Here is a 17,577-nt window from a genome sequence, read left to right as displayed (position 1 = left end):
GTGTCTGGTAAACTTTAAAAGGTGCCTCTGAATGTTTTGCACTCTTTCAGAGATCAGGAGAAATCTCAAAGCGTCAATTATATTCATGAAGCCCGTAATTTTTTTTTTTTTTTTTTGCCATTTAATAATTCCAAACTAAAAGCTCATTCAACATTCTCTGTAGATCTGGCTGATGAAACTTATTATGGAAGTTCATTGTGGCTGCTTGGTTGTCCTCCATTGAAACTCAAGTAAGCTATCATATATGCATTAATGTTTGAGGGATGCAAATGACCCTTACAAATGCATATTTTGACAAATAAATGCCATCTTTCCCCTTATGATATTCTCATACTGGAACCCATTTTTGTTTCCAGTATCATTGTTTAACTTTTGCAACAGTATGATTTAGGATTATAAATATTGAAATTTCTCTCACCATCATTTTATTCTCAAAAATGATAAAAGCACCTTTTGTTTGCAATATCATTGTGCACCAGGTACAATCCCCGATTGAAAAACTGCCTCATATAATGAAGTAATGTTTGTATTAACAGAACATGTTTGAAAAAGGAGATATGTTCCAATGGATTATATTTCAATGCCTTTAGGCCTTACACTCATTTCTGGTTCTATAGCTCTTTTTTGCAACCTAATCATGCAGATGCTTTTTTAAAAAGCTTTTTAAAATCTTTATCATCATCTTCATCATCATTGAACTTTGTACTTCTGTTTTCTTAGCTCTGTGTTACTTTCAAAGTCATGCTTTTTGTCTCTGTATTTATGGACCTTGTATAATCTTTTTCACTCATTTTTGTGTTTCTTGTATGTTTGCGAAATCTGCTGCTGTGTTTCAGCGCCGTACCCCATTGATACCATGAAGAGGACGAAATGCAGATGACCGTTTCCTGAGGACATTTGGGCAAAAAGATTGCTGCCATGTTAGAGCCCCATGATTTTGTACTGTACCTTGTGCATAATAAATATTATAAGTAAAATTTTACAATAGACACCAGTTTGCCATGTTTTTTTGTCCTTATTGGGTATATGTGTATCACACTATCAAATGCTCAACAATGATTGCTGACAATGTCATCGTTCAAAAATGACAAAATCAAGAGTCAAAGACATAGCATTATATATTTGCATATATCCTAGACATTTTTCTTGTTTTTAACTTGACATGTTATCAGTTGTAAAGAGCTGTTGTATGATACAATATTTTGCAATAGGTCCAGTGAAAATCCTCTATACTAGTCCCCCCCATAAGTTTATATAATTGAAGTCCCTGAGTACAGGCATATTTTCTCAGATAGTTGTTTATTACAGCTTCATATATGTTTGTTTTACATTAAACCCTTCTAGTTTGCTGATTTTAGATGGTCTCCAGTCTGGTGCCTGGTTTTTTAGACAACTTTTAAACTAGTAGGACTGGGAAACCACCTTAAACCATCCAAGACCATCAAACTTGTTGTGATTTGTACTACACATGTATCGGAAGTGTGTGTTTTACCCATAGACTGGTTTTGCATTTGTTTATCTTACTTTTGAGGTAAATCCATTTACACCTCCATGCCGCGGGTGGCAGCAGAGCGTCAAACACGCACGTCACTCCAGAAGAACAGACCCACTGCCTCGCTTCAGGGACGTCTGCTGGTGAAGTGGTGTCAAAACAGGCAAGAACATCATGTATTATTTAATTTACGCGTTTGATACAACCTTCTAAAATTCGTTCGGGGTCAGTACTAGGCTGATGTGATTTAAATACCATCGTTAGCGTCAAAGAACATGTTGAATTTGCGAGTTTGAGACTCGTTCCAATTGCCTGATGTTGTCCCGGTTATGCTAACAAGCTAACTGATTGTTTTGATTCTGTAGTATCTAATGTCAACGCACAATTTCAACAATTTTCAGTTTTCTTCAAGTTGACATAAATGTCATTGCAGTGGCTTACTCTAACAGTTGAAATAAACTGAGAATGATAGATGTTAGCTATTTTAGCTCATCAGACATTATGCAGTGTTTGGGCTGCATAATCCTGACCCCGGCAGAGGCTTTTTATACATTTGTTTTAAACCGAGAAATTCTCTGTTGTTTATGATTGCTTAATTATGCATTAATGCAGTATTGCTTTTATACTAGATTCTATGTAAATATATATATATATATATATATATATATATATATTTTTTTTACTCAAGGTGTCAGTCTGATTTTTTGGCAATCTTGCCTGGAATCCATTTACTGAACCATTGGCTTGATTTAATCAACACAGTCTCAGTCATGCTATATAATATATAGTCCTAAGTTTCATCATACCAACCTGAACCAGATGATAACCAAATTTATGTTATTGCATTTTGTGTTTTATGCAACTAATTCCTGGAACAGACAGCCTAAATATGTGTTTGTAGACACCTAATGGAGTAGGTGTGTAATCTGTATATTGAGGTTGACTTTTATTTGATGTTGTTTTGCAGGACGTTGTGTGTGTGTGTGTAAGCTGTAACGGCTGTGCTGATGGAGCAGTGTGCGTGTGTGGAACGGGAGCTCGAGAAGGTGCTACACAGGTTTGTCACGTATGGGCATCAGTCAGAAGAACGGCTGGATGAACTCCTGAGGAACGTCTGTGAGCTGAGGAGTCGATTGGTTGCCTACGGTGAGCTCGGAGTCTGCTTGGACACCATAATTTGTGCTTTGGTACAAAATGAGCAGTTCGATCTCTGGTAGTTCGATATCTATACCTTAGGCAACAAAACCGCTATTGGTGACTGATGAAATCAAGGCTTGGAGATTCATTTGAATGATGCGCATGTGACATCAGTCAGAATATATGTGTAGTTACACTTTATTGTAAGGTGTCCTTGTTAGAGTTTAATTTTACATTTAAGAAGTGAGTCATTTTAATAAACTACATGTACATGCTAAAGGGTTAGGGCTTGGTTTAGGGTTGGTTGCATGTAATGGTAACACTTTACAATAAGTTTCATTAGTTAACATTACTAAACTACATTAGTTAACATGAACTAATAATGAACTGCACTTCTACATCATTTATTAATCTTTCTTAGTGTTAAGTAATTTCAACATTTACTAATATATTTATTAAAAACAAAAGTTGTGTTTGTTAAAGTCCCCTAGTGGTGAAAAATCAAGTTTTTAATGTTGTTTATATGTCTGTGTGGTGTTTTTAATGTGCTGAGCCATTGCTGATTATTTTCTCCTTAAACTGCAGTGAAAAAGACAGTCTCAAAAACGAGTTTTAAAATCGCTGGTGTTTCTGACGTCACAAACTACCTTGCAACCAATCACATCAACGTGGCGGCGGTCTTTAGCATATCATTAACAGTGAACTAGAAGGGGAGTCTCAAAAGATGCCAGGTTATCCCGGTATATTTCTTTGTTGATATGAAAATTCGGGTAGATTTAGTAATGTAGCAGGTGTATGATGTTATTATGAACTAAATGCCTTTCTCCACTGACGTTCTGAGTTGTTCAAATGATTGTTAGAAGGCAGACTGAGATGGTTAATGGGAACATAGTTTGTGTAACTTTAGCAACACATTATTAGCTGTTTGATAACATAGTCAAGCAAAAGGCTAATCATAGTAACTACCGTTATTTGTCCGACATTGTAAAGAGCAAAATCATTGTGCAGCGTTTACCTCAGTAAGTTGGCCGAGTGAATCTGTGAGCTGGCGTGAGTGGAGGCGGGGCTAATTAGCATATTCATGGCTCCGTGTATACTAAATGAAGCAAGGTTGTGGAGTTGGATTCAAGCTATTTTATGGGATAAATAATTTTTTTCACAGGAAAAAACATTTAAATATGTCATTTTGGTGATCAAAGATGAGTTTTAAGAGATAAAATTATTGACTACAGGGGGACTTTTAACATTAGTTAATGCACTGTGAAGTAACAAACAATGAACATCTGTATTTTATTAACTAACGTTAAAAAATATTAACAAATACAGTAACAAATGTATTGCTCATGGTTAGTTCCTGTTAGTTAAAACATAAACTAATGTTAACAAATGAAACCTTATTGTAAAGTGTTACCCATGTAATTATGCATAATTCATAGTTATTACTGTGTTAACTACATGTAACGTGTAACACAAAGTGTTACCTATATGTACATATGTATAAAGACAAGGGACAAAAGTTAATTTGTAGAAGGATATGGTATTTCTTTCATTTCCTTCCTCCTTTCATTTGTGATAGAAAATAATTACAAAGCCTCATCTGCTGAATAGCACCACATTGGTACTGAAATTTGCTAAATGATGGTATCATACTGTGGTAAATTTGTGGTACAGTGGTACTTCTTTTTTTCTTTTTTTAGCTCCGAAAGCCTGTTATCAACTTGTGAGAGAGTGATTCATATGTCAATGCTTGTATATGAAAACAAGTCTAAAGAGGAGGAGGAGGAGGAAGTCAACCAAGTGCCTTTTCAGCTTTGAAAAAAGCCTATTCAGTGACATTAAGTCAGGAACAATAGGTATACTTTAGATGCCTGCATAAATAATAGCCTGCAGTGCAAACAAACATGCAATGTTTAGCTGAATAACCTCTAGCCCACACGTTAGGTTTGTAGATAGTTACATAAGCATAACTCTGTTACATAGATGAGTCACAGTAGATATGTCTGTTTAGATCAAAGTTCGCTTAGTTGTTATATTTCATTGTACTCCGTTTCTACTCTAGGTGTTCAGGATGCGGATTTGTCAGTGCTCCATCAAACAATGGCCCAGTGCTGCAAGGAAATAAAAGAAACTGTGCAGATGCTCGCCTCAAGGCATAAGGACATCCATGGCAGTGTGTCGAAAGTGGGAAAAGCGATTGACAGAGTAAGAGTTTGATATCTGAATTGTTTATGTTGTTAAATTACATCAATATTAACAGCACATTAAACAGTTTATCTAAGTCAAGGTTTCCCAAACTGGGGTTTGCGAACCCCTAGTAGTTTCGTGAGGGAACTTAAGGTCGTTCTTGATTGATGAAAGCTAATAAATAATTAAACCATAAAAATGCTAAAATAAATCACTTACTAATAAAAGGTTAAATATTTTAGTTGTTTACCTGCAGCCATGTGACCATTATCTGGCATGAGAGAACTGTGAACATGAAAATATGTTGTTACATTATTGAAATATTACTGCCTTGGACATTCCCAGTCCCATTCCTCCTCTCTTTTGCCAGTAGTTTCTGACTGCTTTCTACTTTCTTTGATAAAAATGATAAACAACTGCTCAAATTCTATACTACATTGATAATGAAATTAGCCTTGTAGTATGATTTCCCATAGTAAATAATGTGTGTTTGAAAATGTGTATTAAATGCTGTGTTCTCTTGTCCAGAACTTTGATGCAGAGGTGAGTGCAGTTGTAGCTGAGAATGTCTGGGACTCTCCAGAGAGGCAGAAATACCTCAGTGAAACTATCGTAGAGCACCTGTATCGACAAGGCATGCTGAGTGTTGCAGAGGACCTCTGCCAGGTATGCTTTTCTTTTGTATTATTCTAAAAATGAGTGTGCATTTCTGTAAACATTGCTGTACTTCATATGTACGTTAACCTCTGGATGTATAAGCGCTTGTATTTTGTTGACAATTTGATCCTGGCATTGACATTGAGTGTTTCAATCTGACTTCACAGGAGTCTGGTGTAGTAATCGATATGAGCATGAAACAGCCATTTCTGGAGCTCAACCGCATTTTAGAGGCTTTAAGAACACAAGATCTCAGACCAGCTTTAGAGTATGTGTCCTGTCTGTCTGCTTTCTACTGCCCACTTTTATTTTTTATTTTATCCTCATGTACACTACATTTCTAAAGTTTTGGGTCAGTAAAGTTCTTTTTTTTTTTTTTTCAAATTAATACTTCAGCAAGGATGCATTAAATTGGTCAAAAGTGACAGTAAAGACATTTATGTTTTTAAAAAAAATGCTGTTCTTTTAAACTTTCTATTTTTTATATTTCTAAGGCATCATGGTTTCCACAAAATAATAAGCAGCACAACTGCTTTCAACATTGATAATAATAAAACCAGCACCAACTGAGCAGATAAGAATGATTTCTAATGGCTGCTTCAAATTCAGATATACCATCACAGGAATAAATTACATTTTAAAACAGTTCTTTTAAATGGTAATGCTATTTCACAATATTACTGTTTTACTCTATTTTTGTTTTTTGTTTTAATCAAATAAATGCAGCCTTAGAAAGCATAAGAGATTTCTTTTAATATGTTAATAATCTTACTTGACCCCAAACTTTTGTATGGTAGTTTATCTATGCACATCCTCTCAGTCTTTAAACATACCCTGGATTTCTTCAGAACATTGATTTGGATGGGGTGTGGCTTACAATATTGGTTTGTATTTCAGGTTAGTGGTTCTAATGGTTATTTTGGTTGTATGATTGCTGTGGTAGGTGGGCGGTGACAAACCGTCAGAGGCTGCTGGATCTGAACAGCACCCTTGAGTTCAAGCTTCACAGACTCTATTTCATCAGCCTGCTCAACGGGGGCATCAGCAAACAGCAGGAAGCTTTACAGTACGCACGGCATTTCCAACCGTTTGCCTCACAGCATCAGAGAGGTGAGGAAAAGTTCAGCCATGAATTGATGAAAAACTACATCTTTAACCTCAACAAGGCTTTTATGTAAACATGGGTGGAGCCAAATCACAATTGAGGCTGTTTTACCTGTAATGTCATTACTTGAAGCAGTTATTTTGTTAATTTTAAAGTTCTTAATGAATTGACAGCTGTATTACACTACCTGATTCATTGTTACGAACAAAGTCTGAGATGACATCTGAGCCTTGTTTGTTTGTGCTCTCTAGATATTCAGATCTTAATGGGTAGTCTAGTGTACCTCCGCCATGGGATCGATAACTCTCCGTACCGCAGTCTGCTGGAGACGGATCAGTGGGCAGAGATCTGTAACATCTTCACACGGGACGCTTGCGCCCTGCTTGGACTCTCTGTGGAGTCCCCACTCAGTGTCAGGTCAGAACAAAAGTCTTAAATCTCTCCTGATCGTGTAGGATTTTAAACATAGGCCCTAACCAATGATTACTTGGATGTCAGGCCTTCTGAAGAACGTCTGAATTCATTCATGTCTTCAAGTCTTTATACAAGCTGCCCCTGCGACCCGGCCCCGGATAAGCGGAAGAAGATTGATGGATGGAAGATTTTGTTTTTGAAAGTCTCTTGTGTGAAATATTACTGCATTTAAAATGTTCTATTTTAATATATTTTAAAATGTTCTATTTTAATATATTTTTAAATGTTCTATTTTAATATATTTTTAAATGTAATTTTCAGAAGTTATTACTCCATTCTTTAATGTCACATGATCCTTTAGAAATCATTCTAATATGCTGATTTGATTCTTTAAGAAACATTTCTAATTATCAATGTTGAAAACAGTTGTGCTGTTTAATATTTTTGTTTTCAGAATTGTTTGTTGAAATGAAAGTTAAAAAATACAGCATTTATTTGAAATAGAAATCTTTTGTAAAACTTTTAAACTTTTGCAGTTTATCTAACTCCATGGGTGGCTTTTCTCTGTACATCTTGATGTATATGTTCGATTGCAATTCGGCACGTCATGTAATGAATTAGATTAAAATTTATCGATTGACAGTCGTACTCTGTTTTAGGCAATTACTTGCTATTTGTATTGGCAGTAAAAGCTTTTCTTAGCTTGAATTATATATGCTTTATTACTAAATCCTGTTTTGATTTTCTGACTCTCCATCAGTTTTGCTTCCGGCTGTATGGCGCTGCCTGTTCTCATGAACATCAAACAGGTTATTGAACAGAGACAGTGCAGCGGTGTTTGGACACACAAGGATGAGCTCCCAGTAAGTCTATCTCTTTACCTTTAATGCTTGATCTAAAGGTTTTAAATGTCTTTGTTTAAATATTTTACTTGTATGAATTGTAATGTGAAATGTTTATAATTAGGGATGTACTAATGACTTGGAACAAGATTTACTGATACCAAGTTTTTGTAAACCCTGATAATTAATTATACAACACAATAAGAATTATTTGATTTATCAAATAATTGATAAACTACACATTCTATTCATCTCCTTATTCAGACTGTTCTAAGTTATTATAAACAGAAAACACTAAAACATAAAATAAACTGGATTAATTAATTATATCCATGTCTGATATGTGCTTCCTTTTTATTGGCCAATGATTGGCGAATACATCTGCTAATTTATACTTAATAATGAATAATTGTGGTCATTTCAAAGACATTAATGCTTTATCTATTCATCCCTGCTCTGTGTTTGTGTCTGTGTGTGTTAGATTGAAATAGACCTGGGAAAGAAGTGTTGGTATCACTCTGTGTTTGCCTGTCCTATCCTGAGGCAGCAGACATCAGAGAGCAATCCACCCATGAAGCTCATCTGTGGACATGTCATATCCAGAGATGCTCTTAACAAACTCACCAATGCTGGAAAGTAAGACTCTGACTTATGCATCACCTAGACACAAATTAAGTGTACTTCACTCTACATTTACTTTTAAAGTTTAATCTGTGCTGGCAAACTGACCCCAGACCTGATGCCTGATGATTTAAAAATTGTTGTTGCTACCAACAGTAGTGGTAATTGACAGATTAAGCTTTTCTGCACTTTTTAAAGATGAAGTGTGTCATTATTTTAATGTTAATAAGGACCTATTATGCTTTTTTACATTTTCAACCTTCTTTAGTATGTAATGTTGCTGTTTGAGCATGAAAAAGGTCTGCAAAACAGTCATTCCAAAGCGAATTATTCTCTATATCAGTAAACACTGTTTCTGAACTCCCTGAAACGCCTCCATTGTAGTCCTGAGTTTTCTTGCGAGATTGTACACGTCACAATATTCCTCATTCCAATCATTCCCGCCCAAGGCAATGCAAAACAAAGAGACGATGCCTGGTTGAGTTGTGTTAGTAGTGTGTTGAAACTTTCTTTTATGGTAAGGGGAGTAACATTTACGAAACACGTTTGAAGCTATTGACCAATCACAACACGCTGGTCCATCTGACCAATTTGAACACACTGCGCTTTTTGGAAGGAGGGACTTCGTAGAGACAGGAACTAAACAGAGCGTTACTGACAGACTGGGAAGAGAGGTGCTGCAACAATGTAAAATATATGAAGAATAAGGTGTTTTTGAACATTCAAGCATGAGAACCTATTAGCAACCACATTGCAATACCTTGGCAACCGTTGTTTGGTGCTGTTAATCACACTTCACCTTTTGAACTAATTTCATTGTGGTTCTTCAATGTTTTCAGTTATAAATGTATTATTTTCCCCACTGACCATGTCTTAAACTCTCTTCCCAGGCTTAAATGTCCATATTGTCCTATGGAGCAGAATCCATCAGATGCCAAACAGATCTTCTTCTGATGTATTTTTTCGGAGCGTAGCCGAATGACGTGTTTGAAAAGGCCTCTTGGAGCCGCAGTTAGAATGATCCTCATTCACTGGCATGACGAGCCTTCTGTGGCTGCTTCTCCTCCATGACGCCACCTCCCTCTCCAAAGCTTTTAGTTGACAGAGGCCGGTGGCCATGGCAACATACCTGTAGAACCCGAGTCAGTAAGTGTACCCAACGAGGAAAAGATTGTGCGGATCATTCATTTGTTAACATGGCCTAGTATAAACAGGCTTTTATGAGTATGTATGTGTGTGCGCATTTCGCTTCCTCTTCATTTATTTTAATTGCAGAGTATTTTTAAGTTTCCATGGTATAACACCTCTCTTTTTCTTTCTTTGTGACTTTTATTAAGCGAATGGGCGTGATGCATCTGTGTGGGTGACTTCTTGCCAGAAAATATCCACAGTTTACTCTTTTGAGATCACATTTAAATACATGAACGGGGATTCTTTGCACGTGTACGTGATTGAAATGGGTTTTCAGTATGTATATTAAGAATGACAGAATAAAAATAAGGATTGGTGAACGGGTGCCTGTTGATTCTAAACAAATGACGTCTCTCTTCCCAATGTAATAAAGGCTGTAATTGGAGTGAATGGCGTTTTGATTAGTGCATCAGTGTGAATATTCATCAGAGATCAGAGGATTTGTGCGTGCAGATTGTGATCTTGTTCCTTGCGCTGGTTGGATGTCAGAGGAAACCTCTTTGTCCAAGATATGTGTCTTGCTCTGTTTTTTGTTTTGTTTTTTAGTTTAATAAATATACAGCAGTGATTTGTGATGGTATAACTTTTCATTAGTATAATTACATATGTAATGTATTTAAACACTTGCACACACTGATTGGACTGGGCTTACATTAGCTCTCACAGCTTCGGGCTCCTCTGCTTACATAATCAAAACACACACGCTGATTCGAGAAATGCATCCTCTGCGGACAGTTGCATTAGCGATTGAATCTTTGCCAGCATAACGTAATGAAACTATATGCCCGTTAATGTACATTTGATGGTAGACTGACTGTGTTTTGACGTTCCCCATAAAGATGAGACTTTCCAGATGTTTCGCATAATCCCTGAATGTAAAGTTCACTGTTTATATCTGTATAGGTGAAGGGAGACCGTTGAATAATATTGTATCCCTCAGGATATTCATCAAAAGCTCACTGGCTTTAACACAATGTAGCTGCTAATTGTTCCGTTCCACTTTGAGATCGATATCTGGAAATGTGCATGCCGAAGCGGAATGTGTGGTTTGTAAATTGCCCTTTTACAGTGATTGAATGAAAATGACATTTCAAAACCCTGCCCACCTCAAGCTTTTCTGACAGATGTGATCCAGACCTGAGACTCAGTCACCTATCAGAGAGAGAGAAGCTGTCCCAGAGCTCTTTGACATTCTCGAAGGTCGGGCATGTACCAGCACACCTATGTTCTTCAGCAAACGATGTCTGATTCCCCCCCCCCTCTATTTTGGTAAAGGCAAAGGCTGTCCTATTGTTTAAAGCCTTTACGAGGTGTGTGAGTGCTGTGTGGCCACTGACGTGCTGATAATAAACGTTGTCTGTTATTTCTTTTAGTAGACAATCATTTATTACCTCCCTGAAATTTGTAAGATCAAAGCAGAGTATAGTGAGTTTATGGAAGTGTTTTCATTCAGTGATTGAGAAATGACTCTGCTTTCTCTACTAACAACTGCAAGGCAACTATTGTAAATATTTATCTTCTAACAGTACAGTATGTTTATTATACTTGCATCAAATAATAAAAAGATTTATACTCAGCTTTTGAGTTTTCTGTCTGCCTCTACACACAAGTTTTATAATATTTCTTATTTTAGCCCTCTGAAGCATGATGCAGTTTTTAAGCATTAAAAGTACCTCTAGAAAATGTTATATCGTATTTTATTATGCAATCATTTATCTTTTTTTACTATCAATATGCAATAATCCAAATCCAATGCTTATATAGGATCAAAAGTGAGAGTAAAGATTTTTACATTTGACACTGAAAACTGGAGTAATGGCTGTAATACTGTTTTTACTGGATTTTTTTATCAAATACGCAGCCTTGGTGAGCATAAAATACTTATTTAAAAACAGTTATGAATGGTAGTGCATGTTCATAACAATTGTTGTAGGTTAATGGTTTATGACATGTTCTTTGCTTCACTATAAACTGACTTTGATTATTTATTTGTTGATGTAATGGACATAAAAATATTTCCTTACTGAAACTTGAAAACAATAGCCAGCAAACTGTTTTCAATGAGATGTTGACCCTTTACTCCCACAAGAGGGAAACCTCAGTTCACTGGAGAAGCTATAGGGGCTCACCATTTCAAGACATCCCACTAGTCACAACGGCCAGCATTTTATTTACTGGGATTTATACATTTTTTTTTAAAAAGACGACTAGCAGAAGTTGTTTTGATTTCTTAAAGCTTAGTTTTTGTTGTAATAAAAAAAAGTTGACAATCTGTTTAAAAATGCCTTTGAAATTGTGACCATAACGTACAGCAAAATGTATGTTTTTCCCATTAAGGATCTAACTCTCACAAACCTTTATAAAAAACTTTAAAGGGTTTTCGTCTTACTGCAGTGGTTCTTAAATCTGGTCATGGTGCATAAATAAAGAGAGCTTAACTAGATAATGAACCCTAGGGGGGAAAGCTATGAATATAGATGAGATAAAACAGCAGTATTTTTTCCTTTTTTGAAAAAAAGTTTCATGTTTTACGTATTTATATTTTTTCAAAGGCTAGTTTTTAAACTTAGCCCTGTTGTTGCTTTTCTCACTTTTAAAGGGATGGTATAATGCCCTTTTCACAAGAAATAAAATAATGTCCCCAGAGTGTGTATGTGAAATTTTAGCTCAAAATACTCCACAGATATTTGTATATAGAATGTTAAAATTGTCACTTTTTGAGGGTGAGCAAAAACGCACCGTTTTTGTGTCTGTCCCTTTAAATGCAAATGAGCTGCTGCTCCCAGCAAAAAAGGGCGGAGCTTCAAAAGCTCGTGTACTTTTACCCATAGACAGTAAAAGCTTTTACCTCACACAGACATGCACTGAAAATTTCAAAAACTTTTAGCCTTTTATGTTCAAACCGAAGTCAGACAATGATGGAGAGACTCAAGAAGAAGTGACAACGTGGAATGCAACAGGACATTTCTGAATGGTTAGCTGATGAATTTATGTAGCTGATGTGGAGTTAACTATCTTCTAGTCATTGATTAGTATATTCTGTCATGACAATCTATAAATCGTGTTCCGGGGGGCGGGGTTTATGTAAATTCTAGAGTTGGTGATGTCACTAACCCGGGAGGAATGTCTTGTAGTCCCTACCACCCGTTTGTTGTAGTCCTTAAAAAACGATTTCTTTAAAAGCAAATATCTTCCTTTGCTTTGAACTTTGAGCGTCGTTACTTTGCAGATGTGGTTTATGCTCAAACAGCAACATTATTAATTTAAGTTAGAAAAGTGAAATCATAATCAACCACCCCTTTAATACCGAACAACTTCTTGATTCTGAAGGAGCAACATAATAGTCTCTACCTGAAGACAGAATAGACAGACTCCTTATTGTCCGAGTGACAATGGCCCATTCTGGTCCATGGAGCACAAAATTCCTCTCGGTAAAGATGAATCTGATGTGCAGGTGTGCAGTGCCTTGTTGAGTCACATTCTTCCTCTGAGAGCAGGCCCATGGATTCCCACAACTGCACCTTACATGTTTGTTTATTATTTTTTTGGGATAATTTCTTCTCATATGGAAATACCTGTTTTGAGATATCACGCAGCAGAACTCTGTGACATAGCCTACCTAAAATAAAATATGAAATTCTTATTATTTTTTGCCAATCAGAAGGCGCTTTCTGGCTGTCAATCATTTTGCACGTCGTAAGTGGGAAGCCGGAAGCGCGATAAATGAATTTGGACTTTCGTGAGTTTCTTTTCTTACAGTCTGGTTTGCAACAGCATAAAAGTAATAGGTTGACAGAAAAAAAAGAGAACACAGCGACAGAATAAAAAAAGAAGACGCAAGAGAGAGTGAACATCGGTAAAACATTTCATTGCTGGACGGAGGTAGCTTTAAAAGTGAAAATCGCTTGAAAACAGAAGCAGAGCGAAATGCGCATGTCCCTAGCTACGCCCCTGGTTACACCGAAGCGGGAGGTTTGTAAAGAGGGGGCGTGTCTAATTCGGGAGATGTTATAAAATGGTGTAGCATAGCCTATCTTTAAATGGATCGCACATACTTTTACGTATTTACCACCAATCTGATTATAAAAGCAAAAATAAAAATGTTTCAATTGGGTTGGACTCATGTACTGGTCCATTCGAATCTGCAGGTTTTTTCTGCATATCCTGCCGTTTCTGTCTGGGCTTGGAGTCCAGCCCAATGAAAACACTGATTAAGGTTTGATAAGGTACGACTTTTATTAACATAATAAAATATAGTGTATGTGAAAGAAACTACTAATTGGAAGACACATTTTAAACTTTTATTTTACATTACCTGGAAGACACATTTTAGAGCTTTTTTACAGAACAAGGGGGTAATAATCTTCAGTCAATTTAAAGGAAATGGCAAGGTTTATGCAAGTTTGAGGTAAAGAACACCATACGTGTATAGTACAAATCTATACAATTATTACATGAAACAGAATATGAAATATTCAGTAGTTTTTATCAATTAAGTCACAGTTTTTCACACCCTTACGATCACTGAAGACTTTTCCACAGTCCTGTGCACACAATGGCATCAAACTTACCAGAATTTTCGTTTCACATTCATGCAGATATAAACATCTTGGGTCAAAAGAACAGAAAAACCCAGCAGCACACATCAATAGACATAGTAGCAGAAATGCTTCTATATGGATCAGCTGTTGACATGTTTTCCAATGCAAAGGACAACTCATGAGTTGTGTGCATTTAAAGTGCATCATGCATTTAGAGAATGCACACTTAACTGATTTCATTCTTTGAATAATATGATGTCTTGTATTATCCAGTACCTAAAGCCCAAAATATAGAATCAATGAAATAATAGTGCTAGAACACTCCAGTAAAGCTAATTTTAAAGCATCTATTGGTTTTTAATTAAACCATTGTAAATGATTTAGGATCTGAAAACAAATATTGTGTTTAAAATAAAATCAGATTATTTATCATTTCATTTTTGCAAAAAGAATAGTTTTGATGATTCAGATTTTTTAACAAAATTCATTTCAATCTTTCTGTGATACAAAACGGCGCATAATATTCAGCTTGCGCCTCTATTTGGTACACTTTTTGGTCAAACTTGTAGATTATTTATTTATAGTTTATTCATTGTCTCAGAAGTGAAACAGGATCCAGAGCTGTTGTCGTCAATCTAATCTCAGATGCTAAAGAACATTTGCAAAGTCAGATTTCAGAGGACTCAATCCTCTCTATCCAGGGCAGACCAGTGGGCGGCTTTGCTTCCTCTTCTCCGCCCCCTGCTCCCCCCTCTTCCACTCTGGCCCGGCCCCCTCTCAGCATTGCCAGTTCTTTCTCTAAGGCCTCGTTCTTGTGGTACATCTCCAGGTAGCTGGCCTGCAGTTCCTTCTGGTAGCGTATCACCTTCTCCTTCTCGTTCTGCCATGTGCTTCTCTCATTTTCAAAAGCTGAAGTCTGCGCCTCGTTCTGGCGCCTTTCCAGCAGCAGTTCAGCTCTGAGACGCTCCTCCGTGGCACTGGCTCCTCCTGTCTCACCCGCATCCGCTCGAGTGTCCTCGAAAGCAGGCAAGGGGCATTTCCGGCGGGCACCCTGTAGGGCCATCTGTAGCATGTCGATCTGGCTGTCCTTGCTCTGCATCTGATTACGCGCCTCGTGCAGCTGAGTCTTTAAGAGGAAGATATCGCTCAGCTTCTGTGTGACCTCTGCCTGAGAGTCTCGGAACTGTTGCTTCAGTAAAGCGATTTCTCCAGACTTCTGGCAGACCTATTAAATCAATAAAATGTTGTCATTTTCACAACTTGTACAATATACACTCACCGGCCACTTTATTAGGTACCCCATGCTAGTAACGGGTTGGACCCCCTTTTGCCTTCAGAACTGCCTCAATTCTTCGTGGCATAGATTCAACAAGGTGCTGGAAGCATTCCTCAGGGAGTTTGGTCCATATTGACATGATGGCATCACACAGTTGCCGCAGATTTGTCGGCTGCACATCCATGATGCGAATCTCCCGTTCCACCACATCCCAAAGATGCTCTATTGGGTTGAGATCTGGTGACTGTGGAGGCCATTTTAGTACAGTGAACTCATTGTCATGTTCAAGAAACCAATTTGAAATGATTAGAGCTTTGTGACATGGTGGAAGTAGCCATCAGAGGATGGGTACATGGTGGCCATAAAGGGATGGACATGGTCAGAAACAATGCTCAGGTAGGCCGTGGCATTTAAACGATGCCCAATTGGCACTAAGGGGCCTAAAGTGTGCCAGGAAAACATCCCCCACACCATTACACCACCACCACCAGCCTGCACAGTGGTAACAAGGCATGATGGTTCCATGTTCTCATTCTGTTTACGCCAAATTCTGACTCTAACATCTGAATGTCTCAACAGAAATCGAGACTCATCAGACCAGGCAACATTTTTCCAGTCTTCAACTGTTCAATTTTGGTGAGCTCTTGCAAATTGTAGCCTCTTTTTCCTATTTGTAGTGGAGATGAGTGGTACCCGGTGGAGTCTTCTGCTGTTGTAGCCCATCCGCCTCAAGGTTGTGCGTGTTGTGGCTTCACAAATGCTTTGCTGCATACCTCGGTTGTAACGAGTGGTTATTTCAGTCACTGTTGCCCTTCTATCAGCTCGAACCAGTCTGGCCATTCTCCTCTGACCTCTGGCATCAACAAGGCATTTCCGCCCACAGAACTGCCGCTCACTGGATGTTTTTTCTTTTTCGGACCATTCTCTGTAAACCCTAGAGATGGTTGTGCGTGAAAATCCCAGTAGATTAGCAGTTTCTGAAATACTCAGACCAGCCCTTCTGGCACCAACAATCATGCCACGTTCAAAGTCACTCAAATCAACTTTCTTCCCCATACTGATGCTCGGTTTGAACTGCAGGAGATTGTCTTGACCATGTCTACATGCCTAAATGCACTGAGTTGCCGCCATGTGATTGGCTGCTTAGAAATTAAGTGTTAACGAGCAGTTGGACAGGTGTACCTAATAAAGTGGCCGGTGAGTGTACATATGAACAATATTCTCAAATCATATTTTGACTAAGAAGCTGTCAGGCTGTAGTTCTTATCCTTTGTTTTAATAATGCTAGGCTTATTAGGGGTTTGTCCAGATAGGCAATAAAAATCTGTCTTTCTGTCACTCATTCAAATCCATTTAGTTGTTTGATGTCTGAACTGAGCAAATAGTTATGTGGTTAGAAATCTGATTAAAGTCAGATTTTTGAAAATACATTTAAAGTCCCTGTAAAGGCAATTTCAAAAAAAAATTCTAAACACATTATAAATGTTAGAAATGTGTTGCTAAAACATATTACAAAGACTGTGAACTGTGAGGTACTGATTTGTGGAGTTAGACCGTTAAACAGTTTTTCACCATTGCTATTTTCCGGATTTTCTGGGCGGGGCTAAAACAGGGCTTGATGACGCACTGGAGCCCTTGAGCTCCTGGACACGCCCCTACTTGATGACGCACTGTAGCCGCTGAGGCTGGCCGCTCCTAACAATAATAGAGCACATTCACATCAGTTTGCCGCTCAATCGCGAGTTACTGTCAGCACTATTATTAGTAACACAGCCTACAGATTGCTAGCTACTAGCTATGCCTTCGTCACGGAAATGCGTAGGCCTACTACCTGGATGCGATCACCGGATCACGTACAAAACAGATCGGTGTCCTTATTTAAATTTCCGAAAAACGATTACATCAAGAAGAAGTGGATTAATTTTGTGAAGAGCCACCTTGATGGAGAGCTGAGGATCACCGCCAACACCCGCCTCTGTAAGTGATCATTTTACACGGGATAGTTTTATAAACTTTCGTCGGAGATAACTGTCAGGGATTCACTGATAATCCGCTGTTACTGGTGAGGGGCCGAACCGACTCCCGCCTGGCCTTCATCCTCCCGTCGCGCCGACAAC

General features: G+C 37.7%; 2 protein-coding genes across 4 annotated transcripts in view; one reads left to right on the top strand and one right to left on the bottom strand.

Moving 5' to 3' along the window:
• The first annotated feature begins 1,606 nt into the window (after positions 1-1,606).
• rmnd5b (required for meiotic nuclear division 5 homolog B) lies at positions 1,607-11,219 on the top strand. Of its 2 annotated transcripts, none has more exons than XM_056262420.1 (10): positions 1,607-1,655; positions 2,460-2,638; positions 4,689-4,831; positions 5,342-5,479; positions 5,638-5,738; positions 6,414-6,580; positions 6,827-6,992; positions 7,750-7,852; positions 8,313-8,467; positions 9,343-11,219. In XM_056262420.1, the coding sequence occupies exons 2-10, from the start codon at positions 2,500-2,502 to the stop codon at positions 9,404-9,406; spliced, it is 1,176 nt and encodes a 391-aa protein (XP_056118395.1). In that variant the 5' UTR covers positions 1,607-1,655; positions 2,460-2,499; the 3' UTR covers positions 9,407-11,219. The 2 variants fall into 2 exon arrangements, with proteins under 2 accessions (XP_056118395.1, XP_056118396.1); XM_056262421.1 differs by having other exon boundaries at positions 1,623-1,717.
• Positions 11,220-13,930: 2,711 nt separating this feature from the next.
• The window catches only part of n4bp3 (NEDD4 binding protein 3), a 29,564-nt gene continuing 25,917 nt past the window's right edge, over positions 13,931-17,577 (bottom strand). For both annotated transcript variants that reach the window (XM_056262415.1, XM_056262416.1), the window contains exon 5: positions 13,931-15,409. In XM_056262415.1, coding sequence (XP_056118390.1) covers positions 14,852-15,409 — 558 coding nt within the window. In that variant the 3' untranslated portion in view covers positions 13,931-14,851. The remainder of the gene's footprint in view (positions 15,410-17,577) is intronic.

This window comes from Rhinichthys klamathensis, unplaced genomic scaffold, assembly GCF_029890125.1.
Source record: "Rhinichthys klamathensis goyatoka isolate OS25496 unplaced genomic scaffold, OSU_Roscu_1.1 h1tg000192l_1, whole genome shotgun sequence".
Taxonomy (NCBI): Eukaryota; Metazoa; Chordata; class Actinopteri; order Cypriniformes; family Leuciscidae; genus Rhinichthys; species Rhinichthys klamathensis.
This window is presented reverse-complemented; position numbering and strand designations above follow the sequence as displayed.